Below are 21645 nucleotides of genomic sequence, written 5' to 3' on the forward strand. Positions count from 1 at the left end.
GTGTACCATGTATTACACCCTAAACAGCTTGGGTCTAAAATTTTGTGGATGACCATGTGTGTATAAGTGAACCCCTTTAGAGGTTGTATTCATATGTATTTGCATGATATATGTCCATTTCCAGTATAAAGATATAAGGTAAAAGTTCCCCTGCACACGCGTGCTACTCGTTTCCAACTCTAGGAAACTCAATCTCCGTTTCAAAGCCGAAGAGCCAGCGCTTGTCCGAGGACGTCTCCGTGGTCATATGGCCGGCATGACTAGATGCTAAAGGCGCACAGAACGCTGTTACCTTCCCACCGTAGTGGTCCCTATTTTTGTACTTGCATTTTTACGTGCTTTCGAACTGCTAGGTTGGCAGAAGCTGGGATGAGTAACAGGCGCTCATTCTGTTACGCAGCACTCGGGATTCGACCCGCCAAACTGCCGACCATCTGATCGACAAGCTCAGCGTCCTAACCCACTGAGCCACTGCATCCCTTTTATAAAGATATAAGATGTAGCAAAAAAAGTTTAGGTTTTTCCATTGCTTTTCCATCTTTTTTCCCCAAAACTGTTAATATGTTTGTGACCACTAGATGGCAATATTGCTACGTATCATTTATAAGCAGATACCTTTAAAAATATTGTCAAAACAATTCTTGTTGAGTAAAGAAACTACCATTCCATAGATGTTATTAAGTTACAACTCCCAGAAACTCTCACTATGAACTCACTGGCTGGGCCATCTCATCTTTGTGTGAGAATTAGTCACTCAACGCAACTTATTCCATAAAACAAGCAAAAATTCAAAAGATAAGACAATTTTGCATTTAAAGGCCAGATTAAGGAAATGTATTATTTATTGAACTTTTAGAGGTGGAGAGTGTGGGGGTCAAAACGATTCCCAAGACAATTGCCTGGGATAGAGGTAAGGAAAAAGTCCTTTCCCACATGGTTGATAAACTGGTTTTCCAACAAGAGATACTCCTTGAGCTGACTGAAGATTCCTTCCTTCTGATTCATCGTAACTTGTGTGGATATGAAGATTGAAAATTTGAAGTTTATATATATTTAAAATAATTATTATACCATGGGCTGTATAAGCATGGAAGAATATCCATTTTTATTTGGGGACAGAGCCTCTGAAGAAACAGGAAATCAAGATTTATACCTTTTAAAAGTTAATATTTTTGCTATCTTCTCCTGCTGAATGAGTACTTCTCAGATCCAGAACAAATTAACTTAATTTCTGTTTCATACATTAAAATCATACACAGGTAGCACAGTTTTTAAACCATTAATTCAAATTTCATAAAACTCAGGTACTTCTGGCAAACCAAAAACTGTCAAGACTTACACTGTTAGTTTTTAAAATGATTTGCAGGTCTAAATTATGATAAATAGATTCTAGGATACTAAATAACATTATTCTGTGTTTCTTGTTTCTTCCAGATTATGAACCCATTGACATGTTAAAATCGGTAGGATTGGTAATCTTTTTAAAATTGCCCAATCAGCCATACTTTTACCAATAATTTCATCACTGCATTTCAATGTTTTTATTGATATTTCTTGCATTTTTAAATCTGACTAATTAAGAATTTGGAATACCGCTCAGAGATATTGTCCAGAATGCATACAGCCATAATGGTACAGTTCATAAAAACACAGAAATAGACACTAATAACATTGATTCCCAGAATGTTCTGGGAAATGCATTAGGTATAAGTCATATAAACCAGGTTTACGTTAATTGCTCATGTTGATTTTGAACAGACCAGCTCATTATTATTATTTTTTGAAATCTGATTTTATAAAAGAAATTTGAACTTATTTGTTTTTATTCTTCCATATGAATACATGGCTTTGTTGGTTTCCATTTTTAATCTGAAAGGTTTTTTTAACAGTGCAACTATGCAACAAACAGCAGATAGGCACGTAGACAAACTGAATGTTATTTGAGAATTGAGTTGCTTAATTCTTATTAACCTATTGTGTCTCCTCATAGCATTTATTTCTTTTAGAAAAACGCAAAAATGGCTTCATAAATTCCACTGTTTAAAAAACATTTTTAAAATCAGACAATTTGAAATAAGCACATTTTTGTACAATTCAAGTCAAACCATTAAAATTGTCCCTGAGTTATTTCCAAGAAACTTTTGCTTGCACATAGGAAATGCTGTAATGGCCTATGGTTCCATGATACCTCGTTCATTGTTCAGCCTAGAATAAAGACGAACCGTACATAATTCAATTTTATCTAAGTTTATGCTTATAAGGGAAACCAGAATGACAATATTCCATAGTTCATCATTATTTTCCAATCAAGCAGCACATACTTTTCAATTGTTCTAGATCAATAAATCCCAAATGCTTTATTTAAGATATAAATATTCCCTTTTGCCAAAGAGGAGGGAAATCATAAACCCTAAGACTTTTTGATATACCATGAGTAAGCTGCTTATGAAATTTTATACCTACTCGGGAATAACACTATAAGATTTTTTTTTCTATCTTAAACAATTTGAAAGGATAACAGGAGAAAGGAAAACATTTTGAAGTTAGGCGAGTCAACATGCCTGCCTGAACAACACATAATATGCATTTTCAATAAATGAAACACAACTATAAATATTTAAATGCAGTAAAACTCTTCATTAAAATAATTTTTTTAATTTATAAAAACTATAAATCTTGTCCTTGAAGTATGTAAACATTACCAAGTAAGACTTGTATTTGGATAAAAAGTCCAGTTCTGTTATGCCCTTTTAAAAGAGTTTTAAATGAAGGTACGGTATGCCTTCTTTGTAACCTTTGTTCCAGGATCTTGGAGAGGAAGGGTTTTTTTTTCCAGTCTCAACTTTTATTTCTTGATTTTATTGCAGCTGTGTGCCTCCATTTCAATGGCCTGATTCCCTCTGCTGGGTTTTTGAGATTTGTTTGGTAGCACCAGCAATACCAATATACATAAAATATGCATATGGAAATACAGTGATCTGTAAGTGATGAGAGATGTTATAGTTACCAACTGCAATACAAAACCATGGCTTTATAATACCACTTTAATAAGTTCCACATTTCAGCCAAAACCCATCATAACAGCTGAAGTGATATTCTGAGCAGATAATTTAATTTAATTTAAGGGTCTTTACATGGGACATTTCCTGCTCATCTGTTCACACACCTGTCCAGCCATTCTAATGCACAATTTGAAACTAAATACTTACTTGTATAATTTAATTGTCGGTTCCACAGCAAGAAGAACAAATGGTGCCACAGTGTAGCAAACCGACAGCTGAGTTGCCAGCCAGGTAACCATGTCATAGCCCACCTTGAGCGGCTTGGGTGAGATGAAGATGTGTCGGCAATTGTTCCTAACCTTATAAAAAAAATGAAATGTTTTGAAAGAATTTTCATACAGTGCATCTCTCACAGATTTCTAGTCTATGCCTATGCCACCTGGTTTTGATAAAGTTTTGCTATAATCTATGAAAATATTTGCTTTCTTTTTCCTACTACTTTAAAAAAAACTTTCAAAAGCTATGAAGAAAAGTTAGTAAGATTCAGCAGCTGAGTGGAATCGGCAGGAATACTAACCCTATGAATAAGCCCTTCCATTTCAGTTGAGTTACCCAAATGTTATAAATTTGATCAGATTTCTTTTCTCCAAGGGCCAAATGTGGTATTATAATGAGCATGTAAAGACTTTTCTGAAATGGAACATGTGTATCTATACAAATAATAAAATTTTACTCATACCGATTCCTCAAACAGTTTTACCTCTAAATTTCATTAAATAACAATATCTAACTTACAAAATCATTTTTAAACAGGTTACCCAATTATGTAAGAGCAGAAATGTAATACATATTCATAACTATGTTCATATATGATCAGAATGAGCAGTGAATTGAACTGAACTGAACTGGGTGAACTGAACTTTTATTTGGCCAAATGTGATTCAACACACAAGGAAATTGTCTCCGCTATAGAAGTACCCAGTGTATATGCAAAGCAACAGAATAATAAGCATAATAATACCAATAAAAGGGGGAAGTAAAGAAGATAAGGAAAAATAATACTACAGCCAGACTCTATGGGTTGATATACATACACAATAGACAGAACTGTGAGAATTAGGTGTTCAGCAGAGTGATCACATGGGGAAAACTGTCTCTGTGTCTAGTTGTTTTGGCATGTATTTTGCGCTATAGCGGTGTACCGAGGGGAGGAGCTGAAACAGTTTATGTCCAGGATGTGAGGGGTCTTTAGATATTTTCTCAGCTCTCCTTCTGACCTGCACAATATACAGGTCTCCTATGGAAGGCAGGCTGGTTGCAATTGTTCTTTCTGCAGTCTTAACTATCCACTGGAGTCTATACCTGTCCTGTTTGGACAATTACAATAATAGTAATACTCTTTTTCTATTCTATTGTCCACACAGCCTCAAAAGCCTTAAATTCTACAACCAAAGAAACAGACAAAAGAACACTGATTTCTAAATTTAAAGATTTTTTAAAAAAACAAAACCCCAAGTACACACTAGAGTTTTCAAAGCACTCGGGATGTGCTGTCAAGGATTAGCTACACAGATAACCAAATATGATTATTACATTAACAGATAGACAAGAAAAAAACCACAATTCTGACTTGTGTAAGTCTCTATTGGTTTCAATGGGAGAAACTGTTCAATGCACTAATTATTCTAATATATAATGCTACTCAATGAAATATAGAGGAAATAGCTGTACAGTACATGCTTTCAAAAAACATGATGCTTGAGACAGACACTATTTAATATAATGAAGGGAAAATGTGCTCTGCTTTGGAAATGAGTAGCACTTATGGAATCTACGATTAATTTATCTGGGCATGTAGGAAAAAAAGGATTAACAGGAAAAAAAGGATTAACAGGGATATATACTCTTCTGGCTGCGAGTGTCATAAAGATGCCAGTGATAAAAGTAAAATAATATCCAGGATAAACACCATGCCAAAGAGCTGAGAGAAGAAATGTTAAGGCTGTGGGATTCCAAGAAGTCCGATCATAACAAACACTGAGAAGAGAATAAGAAAAAGATGTATAAATATTCAGGTTACATGCAATTATATCTAAGTTTATTACTATATCATAGAAATGATTCCGATTCTTTCTCTGTTTCAATCAAAAATGTTCTTAGAAGGACTAGACATTATTTACTGACTATTCTCCTAATTCACTACACATAAAAGGAATGGCAAATATTCTGATTTTAAATACTGTCATTAATTGAATTAGGATATTTCATACCTAGGTAAATCTAAATCTTAAAAGAACAAGTATCTAGAGCACACAGTATTTGTGTGGCTCTTACAGTACATAACTTTACTTTTGATCAGAACTTTACACGCCTTCTATTTATATTCAGATTAACAGTTATGGTTACGATTATTTGTAGAAGCATTGCTAAGGTGAGAAGTGCACAACATCTGATGTTTGAAGCAATTCTTTTATTGCCTTTGTCAGTGTTTAGAAAGATCACTTTTATAATTCCTAAGTAAATCTGGCAATGATCTAATAGTTAAATTATTTTTTTATGGAAAGGGATTCTCATCCTCCTCCATCAACACGTGGAATTAAAATTGGTCAATGGTGTAAGAAGCATCACTGTTCTTGTGAACAAAAAAGAGATGGTTCTTCGCAAAAAAAAATGTATCCAAAGCTCAAGCCACAGTCATTTCAGTAAACAAGAAATCAGTACATTAGTGATAACAGCGTGCACATGCACACAAACACACACACACACACAAACATACTTTAAATGAGACAAAAATTAAAATGAAAGCATTTTAGTCTAAGGTTGTGGGTAAACTTCCAGAAATGGATACACAGAGTGCCAATATTAGTAGGCAGTATCATTTGAAGTTTTGTCTTAGGGACAGAAGCATATTGTGAAAATCTTTCTTTTCTTTTTTTAATCGTTATAAAATGATGAGAATTCCAGGAGAAAAAAATCTTTTTCATTTTCACAGAATGCAACACCGTATCCCTAAAATTGTATTTTAAATAAAGATTGAACCACTGCTGAAGAAAATCACAAAACACTTAATTTTTTTTACCGTTTAAGCCAGGCAGTTGTTTGAATATTCCAGTTTTCTAAGTACATTTTAAAACTTGTTGCCATCTAAGAGTGAAACAAGCATGCATTATTAGGTTTCCTAATACTAAAAATGTCAGTTTCCAGCCGTATTTTAAGTTATATTAGTTCTGTATGTTGCATTACAGCTATATATATATATTCAAAAAGCCTTGACAAATACTTAAACATATATATATATATATATATATATATATATATATATATATATATATATATATATATATATATATATATATATATATATATATATATATATATATATATATATTCTTTTCCTTTATCAATAGTTTGCAATTTGGTGTTTCTTTCATTGGCAAAAGTCAATGAAAAACATATCATTTCACAGGTCTCTTTATTTTTAAATATTTTGCAATTTTAAAGAAATATTTGTAGAAAAAAAATCAGCATTATTATATTTGGATATGAATAAGCAGGGGAGGAGGAGGAGGAGGGGGAGGAGGAGAAGGAGGAAGAAGAAGAAGAAGAAGAAGAAGAAGAAGAAGAAGAAGAAGAAGAAGAAGAAGAAGAAGAAGAAGAAGAAGAAGAAGAAGAAGAAGAAGAAGAAGAAGAAATGAATGAATAATGGCTTTTTGCCCTTGCCTGCATATTGTACTAGTTCAGCAAATGCATGAAGTTTATTGCACGAAGTTTGGACTTTCTCCACTTTATTTAGACAAGTTCTTCTCCCTATGGGATCTGGAACAATTTCCAGTTCCCTGTTATATCTAAAGAAGACTCTGGCCGTAATATTTCAACTTACCTCAATATTCCTGATATTTAAATTAGATAGTAGATCCCAGCGATAATTGCCTTTCTCATCCACACCATTGAAACCAAAACCAGCTGCATTATTAATTGCATCAGCTGCAAAAAAAAATAGGCTGAAATATAAAAAACTACCTGACATATGTTTAACAATTAACAATGGTGAAAAAAGTAAGGTTCTACATTTAGGCAAGAAAAACCAAACGTACTGGTATAGTATTCCTTGCTCAATAGTAGTAATTGTGAAAGGGATCTTGGAGTCCTAGTGGACAGTCACTTAAATATGAGCCAGCAGTGTGCTGCAGCTGCCAAAAAAGCCAACACAGTGCTAGGATGCATTAACAGAGGGATAGAATCAAGATCATGTGAAGAGTTAATACCACTTTATAACGCCTTGGTAAGGCCACACTTGGAATACTGTATCCAGTTTTGGTCACCACAATGTAAAAGAGATGTTGAGACTCTAGAAGTACAGAGAAGAGCAACAAAGATGATTAGGGGACTGGAAGCTAAAACATATAAGAAACAGTTGCTGAAATTGGGTATGTCTAGTCTAATGAAGAGAAGGACTATGGGTGACATGATAGCAGTGTTCCAATATCTCAGGGGTTGCCACAAAGAAGAGGGGGTCAAGCTACTCTCCAAAGCACCTGAAGGCAAGACAAGAAGCAATGGATGGAAACTAATCAAGGAGAGAAGCAACCTAGAACTAAGGAGAAATTTCCTGACAGTTAGAACAATTAATCAGTGGAACAACCTGCCTCCAGAGGTGGTGAATGCTCCAACACTGGAAGTTTTTAAGAAGAGACAGCCATTTGTCTGAAATGGTATAGGGTTTCCTGCGTGCACGGAGGTTGGACTAGATGACCTCCAAGGTCCTTTCCAACATCATCATCATCATCATTATTATTATTTCTTAGAATAATCCATCTGATGTTATGTTCCAATAGAACTATTTTTCAATTCCCACTTTATAAGTGAATTTATTAAGGAAGATATAAAATAGTTGTTTTAGAAACCATGAATTAAATTCTCTTTGTATATATAAAGAGCCTTGGTGGAGCAATGGGCTAATGCCTCCTTAAGTAACACCAGCTGCCTGCAATTAGTGCAGGTTCGCATCCCACCAGGCTCAAGGTTGACTCAGCCTTCCATCCTTCCGAGGTAGGTAAAATGAGGACCCAGATTGTTGGGGGCAATTAAGCTGACTTTGTAATAATGCCGCTTGGGGGTGTGTGTGAAAGCCCTAACAAGCAGGCATATACATAGAATGAAGGCTACTGCTAAGCTTGTAAGCCGCCCTGAGTCTTCGGAGAAGGGCGGGATATAAATGGAATTAAAATAATATATATATATATATATATATATATATATATATATATATATATATATATATATATATATATATATATATATATATATATATATATATATATATATATATATATATATATATATATATATATATAAAAGACATCACTGGCTTTTGGAAGTAGGCCTAATTTAGAAAGCAAATTCAAGGAAGCAGAAGCCAAATTTATGTAAATATACTGTATAAATGTTAGTATCCAATTAACTGGACAACTACTTCTGAATGAATGTCAAGCATTTTATTTAGAATTCCAACTCAGTTAAGTTTATGTTCAGAGTTACCAAATCAAACCAAACCAATCAATCAATTTTTAAGGTAACATCTTGGAATATATAATTGTGGATCAAAACTAACAGTCCTGCAAAAATATTTTAACTTAAAAAAAACAGCTTTGGAATTTTAAGCACTTTGAAGACTAATTTTTTATTTGACTTCTAAATATTTAGCAAATCCATACCGTTTTTCATATAAAAAGGGGACTATCCTGTTTATAAACAAGAATAACAGCAGTTTATTTGATCCAAAAATATTAAGTTCTGTAGATAAATTGTGCAGAGAGAAAAAGAGGGAGTTAATGCTACTCAGTATTAAGAAAAAATGATAAACTCTAGGATTTACTGATAGAGAAAAGTACTTTGAATAGCATTAATTTCCTCTCTTTTTTCTCTACACAATTTATCTACAGAACTTAATATTTTTGGATCAAATAAACTGCTGTTATTCTTGTTTATAAATAGGATAGCCCCCTTTTAATATGAAAAACAGTATGGATTTGCTAAATATTTAGAAGTCAAATGAAAAATTAGTCTTCAAAGTGCTTAATATTTTTTTATCAAATAAACGGCTTATTCTTGTTTATAAATAGGACAGCCTCCTTTTAAGAAAAGCACTTTGCTTTTCTCCTTTCCCAATACAGAAAGGTATTTATTACCCACAAACTCAATTCTACATTTTGTTTCTAACAACAGGGGAACAAAATTCAAACTATCTAATGTATTCTTTTGCATTTTTCTACCTATGCATTTTAATTTTTACATGCATTCCCAATATTGATGCTTAAGGAAAAATCCTTTGCTATGGAGGTTGCTGTGGGCAGGCCATTCACAATATACTGATTGCTACTGCTTTCAAGGAATGTTACAAAATGAAAACACAAACCTGATGAACTGGAGCATTTAGATTTCAAGTCCTATAACAAGCTCAACCATTATAAGATTGTGGGATTTGATCCAACATATCAGGAAGATTCTAAGACTTAATCTAGATGGGTGTTGCTATACAGATAGTCCTTGACTTACAACAGTTCATTTAGTGACCGTTTGAACTTAACGGCTTCGTCTCAATCCTGCCAAGACTGAGTGGCTGTGCATCTCGGGTTAACCAGACTATTCCATCTTTAACGATGGGGGGTGAGGTGTTACCCCCCGTTGACAGGGCTCGCAACTTGGGCGTCCTCCTGGATTCACGGCTCAATTTTGAAGATCACATAGGATCCGTGACCAGAGGGGCTTTTGCCCAGGTTCGCCTGGTGCGCCAGTTGCGACCCTATCTGGACCGAGATGCCCTACGCACTCGTGACCTCCCGGTTAGACTACTGCAATGCTCTCTGTATGGGGCTGCCCTCGAGGACCACTCGGAGGCTTCAACTGGTGCAGAATACTGCTGCGCGAGTTGTGATGGGGGTTTCCTGATACTCCCATGTAACACCTCTACTCCACGAGCTGCATTGGCTTCCGGTTGTCCTCCAAGTGAGATTCAAGGTGCTGGTGATGACCTATAAAGCCCTAAATGGCTTGGGTCCGTGATATTTGAGGGAACACCTGCTGCCGGCATCAGGTTCCCTTCATCCTGTGCGCTCCCACATGGAGGGCCTTCTCAGGGTGCCACCGGTAAAAGACTGCCGGCGGATAACACTCAGGGAGAGGGCCTTCTCAGTGGGGTCCGCCTGCCCTTTGGAACCAGCTGCCCGTGGAGCTTAAGACTGCCCCCGACCTTTGGTCATTCTGCCGGGACCTGAAGACCTGGCTCTTTGAGCTTTCCGGCCCAGGCTGAGAGTTTTTAATTGGGGTTTTATATTTTTCAGGGATCAAATTTAATTATTTTTAACTGTTTTTAACTTTTGTATTGTATTGACGTTTTTAAATACTTTGTAAACCGCCCTGAGTCCTACGGGGAAAGGGCGGTATATAAATTCAATAAACGTAAACTTAAAAAAATGACTTATGACCATTTTTCACACTTATGACCATTTCATCATTCCCTTGGTCTTGTGATCAAAATTTGGATGCTTGGCAACTGACTCATATTTATGACGGTTGCAGTGTCCTGGGATCATGCAATCAACTTTTGTGACCTTCTTATAAGCAAAGTGAATGGGGAAGCCAGATTCACTTAACAACTGTGCTACTAACTTAACAAGTGCAACAATTCATTTAACAGCTGTGGAAAGAAAGGTCATAAAATTCCCCTAACAAATGTTTCTCTTAACCACAGAAATTTTGGGGTGAATTGTGGTCCTAAATCAAGGACTAGCTGTATTTGATAAGTATAATGGACTGAAATATTATTGATGTCCTGGACTGTGTGCTTGACATCACAGTAAAAACTGCTATAGAACTACAAGGACATGCTCAACACAAAGTAAGTAAGTAAGTCTAAATAAAAATATTATCAGATGTTTAATGCATATATGAATTTTACCTTGTCTGATATCCTCTGACACTTATTCAGACTAGTCAATAGATGTGCATCTCTCATTAGAAAAGTCACAAAGTTTAATCAGAAATGATGTGCTTAATGTCAAGGGCAGGGGTAGGCAACCATGGCTCTTTTATGACTCATGGACTTCAACTCCCAGAATTCCTGAGCTGGTCCATGAGTCATAAAAGAGCCAAGGTTGCCTACCCCTGGTCAAGGGTATAATACAGAGATATTCCTTTGTTTTTGTACAACATTTATGCCTTAATGGATAAAATGGATACATCTACATTAAGCATAAGCATGCCCTGAAAAACAATCTTAAATAAACCTTACCAAGTGTCCAAGCAAAGTAGTATTTTGGCTTTGAGGCTTGCATGACCACATATAGAAAACCAAGTCTTGTCAAGAATGAAGATTGATTCATAAATTGATCATCAACAATGTAAGTTGCTGGGAAGGTCTTGGTAAGCGTCAAGAACAACACCAGAGACACAAGCGTGATACCAAGTTTCTGCTGAATGGCTCCCTACAAGGAAAACAGAATAATACAACAATGTGATTACATCTGAGAGAATAAAGACTTTTTTTAAAAAAAAGTGTTTTAAGAAATAAACTACTGATAAGTATGATTCATGGCACTTGCTAATTTTGCAAAAGGTATTTTCTTCTGGATTATTCCTATTAATAATGATATGATCTCTAGCTATGGAGACAGACAGCCTCTTAATAGTCACAGCTGGAAAACACATATAAACATAAGCAAGTCCTCCTTGTGAGTTGCTCAGAAGTTTCTAAAGAAACAGAGTGCAGAACGTGAAGTTTTTTATCCTAAACCAGGAAAGCTCTTTTTATATATTTTTTATCATAACTGATACTGTTTATTGTGAAAACAATTTCAACATTAAGGCTTAGCATTTTGTAGCTTACCACTGGAGAAGGATGAGGAAATCTATCACTACTCCTCTGTTTCCAGCTGACCTTTAATAACTTCATCTGCACGTGTCTCCCTTCAATGAAAGCTATATAATCCTTAAAATTGCTGCATGGGCCAGCAATAATACTCATGAAGTTGAGCTGATAGCTCAGATACTCCAGCAAGGAAGGTCTTGTCCTGTCAAAACAAAAAATGAATTATTTATACATGTAGATTTCAAATACTTTTTGAAATAAGCAATTACCGGTATTAAATGTTTAAATAAATGACACTTTTAAACATAGTTCAAGTCTGAGAAAGAAAAACTAGTGAAACATGTAATAAATTTACAGGATACAACGTTTGGAGGACATTGTCAAGAGTGAAAATCCTCGTACAATGACACTTGGAGATTGATTATTTCATAAATAAAACAATTTGTGTAGGCAAGAGATACAGAATTCATCTATGAGATTATCTGATTAGGCAATTACTCTATTTATACATAGACATTTGTGTAAGGATCTCTATTCAAATCTCAACTATATCTTCTCAACTATTATCACTGTCTAACATTTCACTTCTTGCTAGAGCAGACATGAAATCCTTATCTATAACTGCCTCTTCTGCAACTGGGGTATTTGTGTCAGGCACAAAAATCAGGAACCAAGGTTGTTCAAATAAGTACAAGTTTACTTCATGCTAGTTCTCTACAAGAATTTAAACTACTAATGGCCAAAGCAAAATGGCGGTAGATAACAATCAATGGAATTCGAGATGGACTTAGATCTCTTGTGGGCGTGAAGGGACTTCAAGCTGATGACACACTCCCTCGGGCTCAGCCTGGTCATCTCCTACAATTTGTTTAAATAGGATACATGGTGCACATATAGAAAAATAAAGCTAGAATTAAAAATCTCCTTTTGAGAATCTTATAATACATGACATTCAGTTTAAATATTTGTACGTGCATCTTAATTATAATGGGAGAAAATCAAGTTAAAATCAATCCTATTCTTCATATATTTAGATCATGGAAATTATAATAATTTCATAAAACATAAAATAATAATTTCAGAATTTAAAAGTGCATGGATCATTATTTACACTACATTAACATTAAATAGAAACTGCTTAGCAGAAGTACATCTAAGATAACCCAGGATTAGATTTTTAAAAATCGTAAGTGCCACTGTATTTTCTTACTTTATAGCAAGCTGATTCTGTTCAAAAGTTAGATCTTCTGCTTTTTTACCTATTCCTATTGAAAAGACATAACAATTAAATCAAGCTTTGCAAAAGGGAGACAACTATAGACAATAAAATTAAATTCTAATGAAAATTCATACATTACTAGATGCTGCATATAATCCACATTTATTTTCTGAGGGCTTCAAAAAGGGGATCTGGGCTGTTGACAATTATCTTAAATAATTCCTAGAAATTATGTTGGCTTATGGCTAAAGTAATGCTTGTTATATACATTTATTATAAACCTATAGTAATTGAACTTTCATAGTTCCTCAGATCAATCAGTTATCCCAGCACTCTGGTAATGGTGTTTAAGGCCCTACATGGCATGGGGCCGGAGTACCTTAGGGAGCACCTGCTGCCGACATCAACTTCCCTCCGCCCTGTACGCTCCCATAGAGAGGGCCTCCTCAGGGTGCCACCGATCAGAGAATGTCGGTTGGTGGCCCCCAGGGGGAGGTCCTTCTCTGTGGGCGCCCCAGAACTATGGAATCGATTGCCGGTTGAGCTCCGGATGGCACCCGACCTTCGCTCCTTCCGTCGCGAGCTGAAGACACATTTATTTGAACAAGCCGGCTTGGCCTGATGGGGGATGGGTTGGGTTTTTTATTGTCATTTTTAAATATATGTATTTACTGTTTTTAGCTTGGGCATATGTTTAATATTTTTTAACTTTTGTATTTTTGTATTTTTTATATCTCTGCCCTGTTCACCGCCCTGAGTCCTTCGGGAGAAGGGCGGTATATAAATATAATAATAATAATAATAATAATAATAATAATAATAATAATAATAATAATAATAATAATAATAATAATAATTATTATTATTATTATTATTATTATTAGACTGTAATTTCAAAATAGGTGATAAAATATAGCTTTTGGTAGCATGTGTGTGTTTTTTGCCAAAAGTCCTAGGCACAGCCAGGGACCTTTTTTAAAAGAATAAATAGGAGAATAGTAGCTAGAAACTTATTAACCTTGGTAGACTGTATTACACATTAGTGTAATAAAATAATAAAAAGCAATGTTCCTATAAAATGAGATGAGATTAACTTTACAGTTTTATATGAACATACTAAAAGTCTCATTGAATGGACCTCTGAGCAAAAATAGGACCATGAGACAAATTTTTATTTGTGGACCTACAGTATCTGGTCTATCAATGTCCTCAGGCCTTCAGGAATTAGAACTGACCTTTTTCCAAACAACGTAGACTATAGAGTTGAAAAAAAACATGATAGAAGTAGAGAAGTACAGAATCCTTCCATACAATTACCAAGAAAACTGTATCAATGTGATGATGTAGTCTCCCAAGGAACCAGTCTTGATCTGAGGGAAATTTTAATGTTTTTTTTTTAAAAAAAAATACAGACTCAGTCTACGTTAAGTAATTTGGGATGGGCCAAAATTTCATGTAGTATATCACTGACATGACACTGAATACAGAAAATTATTTAAATCCCCCCCCCAACACACACACACAAGAATTCCAAGATCTAAATATTCTCATTTATTTCAGTCTCTTTCCTTGTAATGCAGGTAAGGCAGAACACAATGTTTCAAAACACTGTTAAGGGAGTGTTAAACCTACAAATGTTCATTCTAAAATAAACATTGATATTTTTGCTTTCAAGGAGAAAATGAAATTGATAATTATTATGTAAAATCAGAGTCTACGCAGCTTTTAAACTCTCCCATAACTAACAAAATCATTTAATCAGTTAAGGAATTCTGGACAGTCTGGACCGTTTCCTTTGTTTCTTTGATAATTTATATCTTTTCCTCCAGGAGCTACATGGGGTGCATATTCAAATAGCTTCCATGGTTGACGTTTGACTAGGAACTAGAGTGCCTGAGTCCTAGTGAGTCATTAGCTACCACACCTTTTTCTTATTTTTTAATCCTTTCATAAATATGACTCAGTCCATCAAAACAATGATGTAATTTCTGACAACTTATTTATGATTTATATATATTTGTAATATTTTCAGTTCTGTTCTATTTTTTTTTTTAAAAACAGCAGAACAAATAAGGGTTAAATAAGTAAAACTGTTCATAGACTTCAGGGTTTTTTTTAATTATTATTATTACCAAACCTTAATTGTAAAAAGATGACTTCAAGATCTTGGCAGAGACAACATATACTGACTACTTTTTCCCCAAACGTTGCCAATGTCTACATACAAAATGGAGAATGGAAAATAGAAAAATAATCTTCCTTACCATCATGAACCTGAAATGCAAGAGTTGTGATCTTTTGTGTTACAATCATCAATGGGCTGTAATAAAATGCAGAAAGATAGCATTTTCATGCTCCAATGTGTTTATATTTTTCACCTTCATGCATTCTTATGATTTAAACAAGCTGCAGCTCCCATCAGACACAGATAACATGACAAAGACAATGGGAGACACACACACACACACACAGAGAGAGAGAGAGAGCCTGTGTTCTCACAGCACAGGAAGATGTAATTTGCTTAAGCCTGGGTTACTGATTAAACCCTGAATTGCATTCATATAACTATCATAAACCATAATTAGCAAACTACAAGAGATAGATTCACCCACTGTACTTAAAGCAAAATTGAGCCCGTTTGACTATGGTTTAACAGTTTGTATGAACTCAGCTATACAGAATTATTTGTATCAGGACAATAATCTAAATTAGGCAATATGACATACTACGCTTCATATGTGTCTGAAAAAAGTAAAACTTGTGTCTCCCTGTTCAGAATTGACATTTGATGTGGATTTGAAATTCCATAAGCTGCAATATACTTGTTGGAAATCAATCATTTATGCACATTCCATACAAACATGCCTACAACTGCAATGGTAGTTCAATGGTAGCAAGAGCCCTTTATACATCAGGATTCACCTGCTGAAATGGACCCTTACAAGGCTACCCTGAAGACTGATTAGAAGTTACAAACTGTGCTTATTTGCTCAAGGTTGACTCAGCCTTCCATCCTTCCGAGGTAGGTAAAATGAGGACCCAGATTGTTGGGGGCAATTAAGCTGACTTTGTAATAATGCCGCTTGGGGGTGTGTGTGTGAAAGCCCTAATAAGCAGGCATATACATAGAATGAAGGCTACTGCTAAGCTTGTAAGCCGCCCTGAGTCTTCGGAGAAGGGCGGGATATAAATGGAATTAAAATAAAAATAAATAAATAAATATATGTCAAGGAGGGCAAACTACTAAACAATTTCGTGCTGTTTTGTTGGTAGTATAAACATATATTTTAATATAAATGTATACATAAATGTATACTTTATACAATTGTAAAGTTTTATATTTTAATGCATGTTTATGGTTCTTTCTAGCTTTAAGAATTTGTTCTGAACAGTAATATTCCACAGCAATGGCAAGACTACAAACCCTGCATTTGAAACAGCTGTTCAGCAATAAGTTGATTACATTCCCTTGTCAGCACATCCTCTTGATCAATTACTTCGGTGTTTGAACACACAGCTTACAAGTCAAGTCAATTTTGTAGCAAATTCATTACAAGTTGATCTCCAGGTACACATAGTTCAAATGACATTGTATCTTCCCAAATGTGCTTGCATATATAATTAACAAGCTTTGTAGCTTGCTTTGCAGAGAAACATTGTAATGAACTTAATCTGTGCACTTTCAGCTAAACACCAGAATCCAAGCCACAGCCAAGATATCAGCTTAATTTAGACACTTTATCTCAGTGATTCCTAACTTTAATTTCTCATCTGTGAGCTAAAATAACAATGCTTTGTGAGGATGAAGCTATTTACACATACATTAAGCAAGAAGGCCACCCTAACAGCACCTAACACTGTGAATGGGGTGATCACTTTCATTTACTGTACTTTTTCCACTACTAGAAGCAGTCAGTTTCAAAAATTAGTAACGGAATAATAAATACAGCAAATAGATTTGAGGCTGATTCTATCAAGGAGAGAAGCAACCTGGAATTAAGAAGAAACCTCCTAGCAGTGAGAACAATTAACCAGTGGAACGACTTGCCTTCAGTCATTGTGGGTGTTTCTTCACTGGAGGTGTTTAAGAAGAGACTGGACAGCCACTTGTCTGAAGTGGTCTAGGTTCTCCTGCTTGAGCAGGGGGTTGGACTAGAAGACCTCCAAGGTCCCTTCCAGCTCTATTCAATTCTAAATACATGTGTATATACATATATATATGTGTGTTTTCTGAGGTTTTCGTGGGTGTTTGTACGTAGATCTTTGGTCATTCGGGTTTTTTCCCCACGTAAAATTGGAGGTATCAGGGCAACGTTTCGACGAAATCTCATCCATCATCCTCAGGCTGGTGACTTCAGCTTCGTTCTTCACACACTTCTCCCAGAAGAACGAAGCTGAAGTCACCAGCCTGAGGATGACGGATGAGATTTCGTCGAAATGTTGCCCTGATACCTCCAATTTTACGTGGGGGAAAAACCCGAATGACCAAAGATCTACACACACACATACACACACACACACACACACACACACACACACACACACTCGCTCTTTAAGGCGAATTAAAATTAGAATACTGTTAGTTTTCAGCCCTTGACATTCTGTATTTCAATGATTACATGTGGGACTTATTGCGGCAATCTGTGTTCAGCAGAGTGATGGCACAAGAGAAAAAACAGTCCCTATGTCTAGTTGTCTTTGCATACAATGTCCTATACCACCATCCCGAGGGAAGGAGTTGAAACAGTTTGTGTCCAGGATGTAAAGACTGAGAAGATAGCTGCAGACCCTTCACATCCTGAACACAAATTGTTTCAACTTTTCCCCTCAGGACGGCACTATAGGGCATTGCATGCCAAGACAACTAGGCACAGGGACAGTTTTTACCCCCTCATGCCATCACTCTGTTGAGCACCTAATTCTCACAGTTCTATCAAATGTGTACGCATATCAATCCACAGAGGGTGGCTATACAGTGAGTGCTTCTGTACTGGAGACAAATTCCTTGTCTGAGGATTAATCTTAATTTTAACTGGGGTTTTATTTATGCAGGGACAAATATAATTTTTTTTAAATTTGTTTTTAACTTTTGTATCTTGGTTTTTAATCACCCTGTAAACCGCCCTGAGTCCTTCGGGAAAGGGCGGTATATAAATGTAATAAAATAAAATAAATAAATAAATAAATAATCACCCTTGGCCAAATCAAGTATTCAAGTCATTGGACCTTGTGGCTGCCAGGTGATGCTAGGGCTTAAAGCTGGCTGGAGTGGGGCTGGTGCTTGAGGCAACACTTCAGCCAGCACTGGGACAATGGCAATGGGCTAAAATTGTTGAAGGATGGCACCGCCAAGGAATGCTCCCTCAGGCCTTCCATCACAGCAAGCCCCTCACTCCCTGGCGCCTGCCACAATAGCTACTCTGGAGACCATAGCTCTCTCCTTACGGCCTGTCTGGGTCCCCTACCTCTTCCTACATTGCAGTCATGCCAAGTCCTCGCTTAAGAACCTGCACAGTCGTGGGGTCACCACAGCAGCTGGAATTGCCAAAATGTTCATTTGTTAAACAACGTGGTCACATGAGGTTGAAGTTTATGACCTCATCTCACTTAGCAATGGAAATCCCAGTCCCAACTGCCATTGCAACCCAAGAACTAACTGTAAAAATAATTTCCAGGCAAAGCCAACAGTATTTGAAGTTATAGTAGGGCTGAACAAATGGTAATTATTTTTCCATGAAGTGCTACCTTAAGTCACATGATCAATATTTGGGTGCTTTACAGCCTACCTGCATTTATGACCGCAGGGGCACTTCACGTCCCCCCAGCACGCCCTTCTGTCCTTCATTTCTGCCCTTTTAGCAACCTGCATATCAGCACACCTTGCTGGTGGCCTTGGGGCTGACGTAGAGGCATAGGGCCTTTAGCAGTCTCAACTGGCCATGACTGACCCCAGGGTTTAGCCCCAGGGTTGCCAACACCCACAAGAAGGGCCACCTCAAGCCTTCCATGGCCATGGAATTATTCCAGCTGAAATATTTGTACTTTCAGTTCAAATTTTATCTTTAATCATTTATGAAAGTTTTGATGTCTTTCCTTCCAGTACTCTTCGAGATTTCTTTTGTGTGATTACCGCATGTGGCAAAATCTTTTTTTGTTGTAGCATTTCTAAGACTTTGTTAAGTCTTAGATCTCTCTCAATTTAGGGGCACTTTCCCAACCCAACATTCTTGAAATGTATCCACTTGTGCTGCTATGGAATTAAAGGCTTTGTGTCCCCGAATATCTAAAAGAAATGTTCCCATCACTGGCAACAGCATCTCCCAAACTCCTGTCTGAAATGTACTAGGTTCTTGTGGCTCCTTGTATTGTGAGTCTATTTCCCACAACTCTTGATTAATACACCATAAATTTGCAGCTGAAGCCACTGAAATGGCTAGATTCAAAAGTTAAAAGGGCAAGGAATCCTTTCAACAAGTCTGATAAGGATGCATACTGAAATACCATTTTTACTGCACAACCTTAAAGTTGCAGGATTTTGTTGATTAAGCAAAGCATGCCTTTGTATTTCTGGAACAATGGAAAAGATGAAGTGCTCCAATTGGTCAAATATCTAAACAAAGATCTCTTGATTAACTTGTCCTCTGTGTCTGAATTATAAACCGGTATTAAAACTGGGAAAAAAGAAACTTACCAAGACCATCCTCTTGCATAAAAGAGTAAGACATTAAAAATTATAAAAAATATAAAACTATAGTTATAAAAAGTAGATGATACCACTCTAATGGCAGAAAGTGAAGAAAAACTAAACAGCCTCTTGTTGCGGGAGAAGAAGGAGAGTGCAAAAGTTGGGTTGAAACTTAACATTAAGAAAACCAAGATCATGGCATCCGGCCCTCTCAATTCCTGGCAAATAGATGGGGAAGAAATGAAGGTAGTGACAGATTTTATTTTCCTGGGCTCCAAGATCACTGCAGATGGGGACTGTAGTCAAGAAATTAAAAGACGCTTCCTCCTGGGGAGGAAAGCAATGGCAAATCTAGACAGCACACTAAAAAGCAGAGACATCACCCTGTCAACAAAAGTGTGTATAGTCAAGGCTATGGTCTTCCCAGTTGCAATGTATGGTAGTGAAAGAAAGGCTGAGCGCCAAATAATTGAGGCCTTTGAACTGTGGTGCTGGAGAAGACTCCTGCGAGTCCCTTGGACTGCAAGGCGATCAAACCGGTCAGTCCTAGAGGAGATCAACCCTGACTGCTCTTTAGAAGGCCAGATCCTGAAGCTAAAACTTAAATACTTTGGCCACCTAATGAGAAGGAAGGACTCACTGGAGAAGAGCCTAAATGGTGGGAATGGTTGAGGGCAAGAGAAGAACGGGATGACAGAGAATGAGGTGGCTGGATGGAGTCACTGAAGCAGTAGGAGTGAGCTTAAATGGACTCCAGAAGATGGTAGAGGACAGGAAGGCCTGGAGGAATGTTGTCCATGGGGTCGCGATGGGTCGGACACGGCTTTGCAGCTAACAACAACATAGTTATAAATGTATTAAATTATTTTAAAAAATTACAAAAAAACCCATTATGAGTTCATAAATGCTGGCTTATCTGAATATTTTGATCTTTAAGCAAGTAGAAACATCATTGTATGAAACTATATTTTAAATAAGATGTTTGGATACATTCAGACTGGTCATGGTTAGTTACTGTGTATAAGTAATCCTGCAATGTTTAAAAGACTATTTTCACTAGAAGGTTACTAATTCTACCTATGCCAGGTGAGCCAATTAAACTGCATAGATTTAAAAATAAACTAAATACACTTCAAGAAAAGAGCTGCAGCAAAAGAACAAGAATAAAACAGCACCGTATTTATTCCTGGAAAAGACACGCTATATAAAATACATTTCTAATTTTTGAAAACATATAGTTCCAATATTCACCTTCTCACTTTTGGCCCCGTCAACAGACCCTATTCATTTGAAATGTAAATACTTACTAAAAGCCTGAAAGATTATTTTCCTTACTAACAGTTTAAAATTCATCTAGTTCCATCATCTAGATGTCCATTGTGACATATTATTAATTCCGATGAAATAAATCATATGATACTGAATTCCTCTTATTTCTATTTATTATAGTATGAAAATATGTATTATTACTACTTACCCTGAGAAATCTGTAGTGAGAATACCATACTGGAATATATATATTCGGCTAATATGGCACAGTGTGAGGTATCCCATAGCTACCAAAAAAGAATACCTAGAATCATATGCATTGATAGTATGAAACACTTTAGCCAGAACATTGTAGTCAAAAGAAATTGTAAGTACAGTAGAACCTGGCTCCCGAAGGAGCTATTTATTTTGCTTAGGTTTGCTTTTTGATCTATTGTTAAAAAGTTTAGACAGGCAAATTTTCATAATTTCTTATGGCTTTCTTATAATCTGTGGGTCTGAAAACTATAGCTAAAATATAACCAATCTCAAATAATTTTAGCGGAATTGATGTCTTGGTTTGGTATACTTCACGGGGCTGACATCAATTTTGTAAATCTGGCTG

General features: G+C 36.1%; 1 protein-coding gene across 4 annotated transcripts in view; it reads right to left on the reverse strand.

Annotated features, from left to right (window-relative positions):
- Positions 1 to 1082: 1082 nt before the first annotated feature.
- MBOAT1 (membrane bound glycerophospholipid O-acyltransferase 1) overlaps positions 1083 to 21645 on the reverse strand; it is a 31299-nt gene continuing 10736 nt past the window's right edge. For 2 of the 4 annotated variants that reach the window (XM_083359506.1, XM_083359504.1), the window contains 10 exons: positions 21250 to 21345; positions 15352 to 15407; positions 13079 to 13133; positions 11887 to 12070; positions 11293 to 11485; positions 6883 to 6986; positions 6082 to 6146; positions 4907 to 5039; positions 3210 to 3361; positions 1083 to 2978 (listed from right to left, as the gene is read on the reverse strand). In XM_083359506.1, coding sequence (XP_083215632.1) covers positions 2846 to 2978; positions 3210 to 3361; positions 4907 to 5039; positions 6082 to 6146; positions 6883 to 6986; positions 11293 to 11485; positions 11887 to 12070; positions 13079 to 13133; positions 15352 to 15407; positions 21250 to 21345 — 1171 coding nt within the window. In that variant the 3' untranslated portion in view covers positions 1083 to 2845. The remainder of the gene's footprint in view (positions 2979 to 3209; positions 3362 to 4906; positions 5040 to 6081; positions 6147 to 6882; positions 6987 to 11292; positions 11486 to 11886; positions 12071 to 13078; positions 13134 to 15351; positions 15408 to 21249; positions 21346 to 21645) is intronic. The other 2 variants (XM_083359505.1, XM_083359507.1) reach the window with 2 other exon arrangements.

The sequence above is a fragment of the Vipera ursinii genome (assembly GCF_947247035.1).
Source record: "Vipera ursinii genome assembly, chromosome: 3".
Classification (NCBI taxonomy): Eukaryota; Metazoa; Chordata; class Lepidosauria; order Squamata; family Viperidae; genus Vipera; species Vipera ursinii.